The sequence below is a fragment of the Syzygium oleosum genome, unplaced genomic scaffold (genome assembly GCF_021117445.2).
Source record: "Syzygium oleosum isolate NSW1041296 unplaced genomic scaffold, Sole_v2.1 Sole_v2.19, whole genome shotgun sequence".
NCBI lineage: Eukaryota > Viridiplantae > Streptophyta > Magnoliopsida > Myrtales > Myrtaceae > Syzygium > Syzygium oleosum.
In genome coordinates, this window is record NW_026607503.1 from 2,726,594 (window position 1) to 2,735,153 (window position 8,560).

Below are 8,560 nucleotides of genomic sequence, written 5' to 3' on the forward strand. Positions count from 1 at the left end.
CCCCCTAAAAAATATTGCGCTTTTCGGTAAAATGCCTGAGTTCAACCGGAATAGATAAATTAAACTTTTCATAGATTCTCATGAAAACGAGAATAAAAACTTCCTCACCAAAAAAAAAAGGAAAAAAAATCATCAAAAACCTCAAATTATACTGTAAATTCACTCTGAACTTTTTTTTTTGTGACATTAAAAATCTCAAACTATGTTGATTGTGACACATTTACCATAAACTCTTTCTTGCGAAAAAAAATCCAAAATTTGTATATATATGACACATTAATCCTCCGTCGAGGTTTCATTAAATGATTTTTCGGCCAAAATAACGCCGTTGTTATTATGTCACCATGTCAACAACGTTAAAATTTTGATGGAGGGCAAATGTGTCCCGGTGGACATAATTTGTGATTAATTCAAGATAAATCTGTTTCGGTGGGAATAATTCGGGGGGCTTTGGTTGTTTTCTCTTTTTATTAAAAAAAAAATACTAAGGCAGCAAAATAACAAAAAGCAAGAATAAGAAAATAGGAAATGAGAAAAATGTGAATTAATTACGCCCCCCCTACCCAACACAACTGCACACATTAATGGCGGCCCGGCGTAGATTTTGTTGGATTCCCGCCACGTGTCGCCATCAAACCCTTTGACTTTCTCCCCCCTCCCCCTCCCTCTCCCTCTCCCTCCCCTGTCTCTACGTCGTGAATCTCGAGGCTCACCGGTTTCTCCCCTGCTTCTCCTCCTCCTCCTCCTCCCCTGCTTCTCCTCCTCCTCCTTCTTCTTCTTCCCGTTTGAGCAACCGCCACCTTCCTCCCAAACGGAAAGCTTCACGCTCTGCTTCTGTCCGTCCCGCTTCCTCCCTGCCGTGTCTGAAAGTGTGGACGAGGAGTAGGCGGCGGCGGAGGAGTAGGAGTAGGAGTAGGAGTAGGAGTTGGAGCAGCAATTGGGTTTGGTATTCCGACCCAACAAGCGCGTGTGAAGTCAAACCGCACGCACACGATCTCTCTCACTGTCTCTCTCTCTCTCGCCCCACTTCTCTTCTTTTCTTTATTCTTCTCTCTTTGGTAACCGGTGACGCAAGCGAGAAAGCAAAGCGAAAGCAGAGCAAAGCAAAGAAAAGGAGGAAAGCCTCCTCCTCTTCCCTTCTTTATCCTTCTCTTCATCATCTGTCTCCCCCCTTCCCTTCATGCTCGCACGCTCTCGCGCTTCGCGAATCTTGATCCTTCTCCTGATGGGTCTCTCCGTCACTTGATCCCTCCGCCGCCCTCTTGCCTTCCCGTTGCTTTCTCGTGCTGTTTCCTGCGGCCCATCGTATTCGGGGGTTTTCGTTTCTTGGGTTGCTCTGTTTCTTTCATATGGGTGTCCGAGATTCGCTGTGGGTGGTCGTCGCCGTCTCTTGGCTGTGCGTCCAGGCGCAGGTCCTGCACGCTCGAGGGGCCCTCGTGTGCAATTCGAGCGATTCCAAAGCGTTGCAGGACTTGATGGGCAACTTCGGGTCCCCGGTCCACGGTTGGGGACTCAATGCGTCCGACAATTGCTGCGACTGGGTGGGCGTGGTGTGCAACTCTTCGTCTTCTCTCGGCCTGAGCGGCGGCGGTTCCTCTAGTTCGGGCAGAGTGGTGGAGTTGGTCCTCGCGAGCAAGAAGCTCGCGGGCAGCCTCCCGGACTCGCTCGGCAAGTTGGACCAGCTCAGGCTCCTCAATCTCTCTCACAACCTCCTCGAGAGGACACTCCCCGAGTCGCTACTCCACCTCCCTAATTTGCAGGTCCTCGATCTCAGCTACAATGAATTCTCCGGGCCGGTGCCCGAGAGCGTCAATCTGCCCTTGCTGCGCGTTTTCAACATCTCCGAGAACTCTTTCGATGGGTCTCTGCCCGTGTGGATATGCGCGAACTCGACCAGCATTCAGGTGCTTAATCTGGCTGTCAATTATTTCTCTGGCGTTATCCCGCCGGGACTCGGCAATTGTGGCTCCCTGCAGAACCTGTCTCTGGCCACGAATAGTCTCACGGGTGGGATCAGTGAAGATATCTTCACTCTGGGTCAGTTGGTCCAATTGAACCTTCAGGAAAACTCGTTTTCAGGGCCGCTCGACGGCGGGATCGGTAATCTCACGGAACTGATTTGGCTGGACATTTCGACAAACGGATTCTGGGGTCCAGTACCGGATGTGTTTCAGAACATGAAGAAGCTGCAGTACTTCATAGCTCAGACCAATGGCTTCTCGGGCTCCATCCCGTCTTCCTTGTCCAATTCGCCATCGCTTACGTTTCTCAATTTGAGGAACAACTCGCTGACCGGTACGATAGTTCTCAATTGTTCGGCATTAAGCAGCCTGGTGTCTCTGGATTTAGGTTCCAACATTTTCAGGGGTCCTTTCCCTGAGGATTTGCCCAATTGCCAGAAGCTGCAGAATGTGAACCTTGCACGGAACAAGTTCACAACCCCAATACCTCAAAGCTTCCAGAACTTCTCCAGCCTTGTTTATCTGTCGATCTCGAATTCGAGCCTATCGAATGTCTCATCTGCACTTGGGATCCTTCAGCACTGCAACAATTTGACAGTTTTGGTTCTCACTCTCAATTACTTTGATGAAGAATTGCCCGGCGATGCGAGTTTGAGTTTTCCGAAGCTTAAGATTCTTATCATGGCGAATAGCCGACTGAAGGGTTTGATGCCGCAGTGGGTGCGTGCATGCACGCATTTGCAGTTGCTGGATTTGTCCTGGAACAGATTGGGTGGAATGATCCCGTCGTGGATTGGCGACTTCCAATCTCTTTTTTATCTGGATTTATCAAACAACTCATTCGTGGGCGAGATCCCAAAAGAGATTACAGAATTGCCTGGCCTCATCAACAGAAATCTGTCAGTGGAGGAACCTTCTCCTGATTTTCCACTCTTCATGAAGAAAAATGTGAGCGTGAGGGGGCTGCAGTACAATCAAGTTACAAGCTTTCCACCGACCTTGTCGCTCGGAAGCAACTCTCTCAACGGATCAATCTGGCCCGAGTTCGGGAATTTAAAAAATGTCCATATCTTAGATCTCAGCCATAATTTCTTATCAGGTTCGATTCCCGACAGTTTATCCGGAATGACTAGCCTAGAGATTCTCGATTTGTCCTACAACAATCTGTCGGGAAGTATCCCTTCTTCATTAGTGCGTCTCAACTTTCTGTCCAAGTTCAATGTTGCACATAACAATTTGTCCGGGCCAATTCCCAACGGGGGCCAATTCCCTACCTTTCCCAATTCGAGTTTTGAAGGAACCAAACTGTGTGGTGATCATGCTCCCCCCTGCTCAGGCGGTCGAAATGATCCTGAATCAGCCGATGATGCCACGAGGAATAGAAACGTCGGAATGGTCATCGGAATTGCATTTGGGGCAACATTTCTTCTGGCCATTATGGTCATGATTTTGGCGAGAGCACATAGGCGGGGAGAGGTTGACCCTGAAAAGGAGGTGGAGGGGAGAAGAGAAAGGGATATCGAAGACTTGGAGTCCCGATTATTGGTTATGTTCCAAAACAAGGACAGTTGTGAAAAGCTGTCATACGAGGATATCTCACGAGCCACCAACGATTTTGACCAAGCGAATATCATAGGGTGTGGGGGTTTCGGGATGGTTTACAGAGCCACCTTCCCCGATGGCACGAAGTTGGCGATCAAGAAGCTCTCTGGTGATTGTGGGCAGATGGAGAGAGAATTCTGTGCTGAAGTTGAAACTCTCTCAAGAGCCCGACACCCAAATCTCGTCCATCTTCAAGGATTTTGCATGGATAAAGAGGCGAGGCTCTTAATATACTCCTACATGGAAAACAGTAGCTTGGACTATTGGTTGCACGAGAAACCAGATGGGCCTTCCTCGCTAGATTGGTGCACACGGCTCCGAATCGCTCAAGGAGCAGCAAGAGGACTTGCATATCTGCACCAGTCGTGCGAGCCGCATATTGTTCATCGAGATATAAAGTCGAGTAACATCCTTTTAGATGAGAACTTTGAAGCCCACTTGGCTGATTTTGGTCTTGCGAGGCTCATGTGTGCTTACGATACTCATGTGACTACTGATCTTGTTGGGACACTGGGTTACATTCCTCCCGAGTACGGTATGGCCTCTGTTGCTACTTACAAAGGCGATGTTTATAGTTTCGGCGTTGTCCTCTTGGAGCTTGTCACGGGGAAAAGGCCGATGGATATGTGCAAGCCCAAGGGGTGTCGGGATTTGATCTCTTGGGTGATTAAGATGAAGAGCGAGACCAGGGAAAGTGAGGTGTTTGATCGTTCCATTTACAGCACGAAGCATGACAAGGAAATGTTGCGGGTTTTTGAGATCGCCTGCCTTTGCTTAAATGATAGCCCGAAAGTGAGGCCATCGACCCAGCAGCTAGTTTCCTGGCTCGACAGTGTTGGCGTCGGTGTCGAGCCGTTTTTTGGCAATTGCAAGGAGCTCTAGATGTACTGCTGGAGTCCTTTTTGCAGTGTGGAAGTGATTTTTTTTTTTTTGTTTCCCGACATACATGTCTACTGTAAATACTTGAAACTCGGTTCCTAGAGTTCTTTGTTACAAGTATCTGGAATAAAGGCATTGCACAATAACTCCTGGCATTGAAGTTAGTTTCTCTCCACTGAAGACTAGCGCATTACCTTTCCAGTTCCAACTTATACGAGTAATCATTGTTCTTGTTTTAGTTGTGATGGTGAGATGCAAATTCGAAGTTAAACGGGATCCTTTTTTGCACTATCTTTTCTATCGGTATCTGCTTATGTGCTCATATCGCAGCAAGATCCTGTACAAATGACAGACTTAGATGAATTAGTCTTGTTATCCTAAAGCTTGTCATTTTTTGTTCATGAGGTAACCGAGTCGTGGAGCAACTAAGCCACACGCAGCTCGACGCAGACTCATCTTATGCTTGTGAAGCATTACGCTGGAGAGTATCTCCGTCTTCATCAGTTTTCCTCACTTTGTCGAGCTCCCCTTTATCAACCAGTTCTGCCCCGGCCCTTTTCGTCCATGCAAATTTCTAGCGGTAGTCCTTTGAACTACGCCGATTCATGTCACAAGAAGGGTGCTGTTTCGAGTGTTGAATCTCAGACGGCCGATTACTTCATTCGTGACGAAATGCTCGGATATGCCAAGTTTTATGCTGAAGTTTCTGGTATTTGATGCACGTTCTGGTACTAGAGGTTGGTGGCTCTGCAGAACAAGATGATCAGATACTTATAGTTCTTTCTCCTGGGTCAAGTTCAGTTGTGTAGTGTCTATTGTTATCACTCTCCTTATTCCACCATCTGCAAAGATGGACAATCTTCATCTTCACCAGCAAATCTTGCTTTTCCAAAGAGAATTTTATCATCCATTTTCTCAGGAGTGATTATTTACAAGGAGAAGGGGTGGGGTGAGGTAGTTAAATTTGTGGTCCCTGTAGTTTGGGGGATTTCGCGCTTAGTCCTTACACTTTGTTTGGTTACAATTCTGGTCCTCGTACTACTCTCCCGCGACAATGTAAGGCCTTCCATCAAAATCTCCCGTTCAAAGTTCGCCGGAAATTGCTGAGTTAGCATTGGTTATTGGCACGCAACGTCTACATGTACAAGCTTCTAAAACAAATTAGACTTTCGGTCCATGTAAGTTGTTGGAACGATGAATTTTAGTCCTCGTACTTTGTTATTGTGTTAAAACCAATCCTTATTTTTCAAGGAAAGATAATTATTTTTTCACGCTTCCATCCGAAATCTTATGAAAATGTCAACTCTAGACAAACTTAATTAGTGATGTCTACATATACAAGTTTATCCAATCTGATTTAATTCCAAGTATTCAATAAAGCCATCATCGTTTTCAATTCAGATCCATGTAAACGTACTTAGAACTACTTGTAGAAAAACGTTAAATAGGCGTCATATTTTAGACAATTTATGTGAATTCTTCCGATCAATCTCTATTATTAAATAGTAAATGGCTTAGAAAAGCTTTATCAATTATTACTAATAAAACCATAAATCTTAAACATAAAAACTTATACACATACACCTAATGCATTAAGTTTTAGTCAATGTCATTTAAGTCGTATTTGGGATGGAAGGGTAAAATATTGTACTTAAAATTTCATCAATGAGGATTAGCTTTGTTGCATATATAAATTATAAGAATTAATTTTGAACACTTCAAAAAATAGAGGGACCAAAAGTGTAATTTGTTTTAGAGGCTTGTACAAATAGGCACCATGAGTTACTTACCAGTGCTAACTCGGCAATCTCTGGCAAAAATTCAACGGAAATTCGATGGAAAGACTTAAATTGTTCGCCGGAGACGAGGATTAGAATTATAACTGAAGAAGGTACGAGGACCAAAATCGAAATTCCCCAAAATAAAGGGGATCAAAAATGTAATTTCCCAAAAAAATTATCATCTAGTCTATGCAATATCATAACAATCAAGGTGCTCAAATCTTTGCTGATAACACATAATCGTCGAACATTACAATCCATCAAGTCCACTGAACTATAGTGCTCATGAAACATAAATTTCTATAGCAATGCCAAGGATCTTAACAAACTTTCGCGCGGGACATGTTTACTCGATAATGGGGTGAATAGCCAATAATTTTACAACTTGCGATTACACGTAAAAAGAACAAAAAATTTCATTTAAATAACATCGCATATATTATCATATCACTTGGCACTTAATCTCAATACCTCGAGTTGTTGTACATTATCAATCCTCTCTCTCATTGCCCGTCGCTTTTGTCTTTTTGGCATTTCTACCCCGTCATGAGTTAAAACGACAGCAATGCAATCGAGCCCAATTTAAACGGCCGACAATCGGCGGCCGACGAGCCAACCACTAACGATGATTGCCAATTAATGGCCGGCTACCGTCGTCGGTCATCCAACAGCTCACAAAGGGTCCGATAATTTGGCTGTGATTTTCATCCCCGGTGATGCTATAAAAGAAGGGTCTTTTACCTTTTTCGAATTGGTTTCTATGGAGTACGAAACACAGCTTTACTCGTTCAGTCGTTCGTTTGTACTTTAATCGAGTCCTATTGATCCTAGTGCACACAAATCCAAGAGGATTGAGAGCCACTTGCTATGAAAAGAACGTCAACCGTCCTATGTCTTGGACATGCGCCCGTGCTTCACCACCTTTGCCAACTTGTGTGCCTTCGCTGACATTTTCACATCTTTATCTGTTCCTTTTCCTTTTCGTTTCTTGCAAATTACTTCAACCGTGGGGACAATATCTAGGGTTCCCCCGAACAATATGATGTGCTTTCATTGACCAAAAAACAGAAAAGGTAGAGGGAGACAATTAATATCCAATAACTTCTTTCGAATATTGGATTTGAGTCATAATTATTCCGTCTCCCGTGATACTAGCAACTGAAAAATCTCTTCACATGAGACTTGTCGTAGTTAGACAACGCAACGCAGAGCAAGTTGTTTAGAGGTTTGCTCACAGGCCGAATCGAGCTTGTGACTTTGTGGTGATCTTACCACTAGACCAGCCACAATGGTGGAGGTTTGATTTTTTTACATAACATCCCCCTACCCTATATGGCTGCTTTAATTTGCCTTGTCAAAGATCTTTTATACGCATCTTTTACTAAAAATATTTTACGTTACTTTTTATCCTGTCCTCCTCAACTTATCTACTGGGATTGAGTAGAGGTAGCAAGAAACTTCGTGACCTTCAAATTGAATAAATGAGAGATTAGTTAAAAGTGTATTTAACAAAATGTTATGAGATGATTTGATATAAAAGTGCGACAATTGCCGAGATTGTATTTGAATATGCATCCCCCAAATCGGAGGTAATTACATCCAAATCGTGTTAGAGGTAGTGCGATAGTTATTGGGATCGTGCTCCATAAGTGCTAAAACTCAGTGAGAAAATGTAGTAAGTCGTAAATCCCAGCCTGTAGATAATTGTCCAAAAAATTCAAAAATTATTGTATGGCGGCCAATTTATTCTTAAACTTTTCAATTTGACCAATTTAGTCCTAATTCTTTTAACAATTTGCTGATATAAATTTTCCAGGCAATTTTGATTGGAAATCGTTGACGTTGGCAATTTTTGCAATTTTAATATTTTTTTCCTTCCTTTCTTCCCTCCGCCAATCGTTGGGGCCTCGGTAATGGTCCACAGAGGTTATTGGCCATAGGCAATGGCAGGCAAGGGCTACGACGCTCTCGTCGAATCTAGGCGAGGGTGGTCAATGAGGGCGATGCTCGCCTACAGCCATCACCAAGACCCGGCGACCGGCAGAGGGAATAGGGAAAAAAGAATAAAGTAAATAATAGAATAGAAAAGGAAAAAAGAAAAAAAATCATAAAATTTTTAAAAAATTGAAACAATTGTTCACGTCAATGATTTTTGGCCAAAATTAGCCGAATTAACTACATTGATAAATCATAAAAAAATTTATGACTAAATTGGCCAAATTGAAAAGTTTGGGATTGAATTAACTGCCATACAATATGTTTAAGACTTTTTGAATAATTTTCCCTAAAATCTATAGCTAATGCAATCGAGTCCTAAAATTTGTCGGAATAGGCAAT

The 8,560-nt window shown here is 43.6% G+C and overlaps 1 protein-coding gene across 1 annotated transcript; it reads left to right on the forward strand.

Annotated features, from left to right (window-relative positions):
- The first annotated feature begins 758 nt into the window (after positions 1 to 758).
- On the forward strand, positions 759 to 4,606 carry LOC115670481 (phytosulfokine receptor 1). The gene has a single exon (XM_030591772.2). The coding sequence runs from the start codon at positions 1,350 to 1,352 to the stop codon at positions 4,443 to 4,445; it is 3,096 nt and encodes a 1,031-aa protein (XP_030447632.2). The 5' UTR covers positions 759 to 1,349; the 3' UTR covers positions 4,446 to 4,606.
- Positions 4,607 to 8,560: the final 3,954 nt, after the last annotated feature.

What these genes read in the sequence shown, in the direction of transcription:
- LOC115670481 (XM_030591772.2), top strand. Translation starts at nt 1,350, where the DNA reads ATGGGTGTCCGAGATTCGCTGTGGGTGGTCGTCGCCGTCTCTTGGCTG.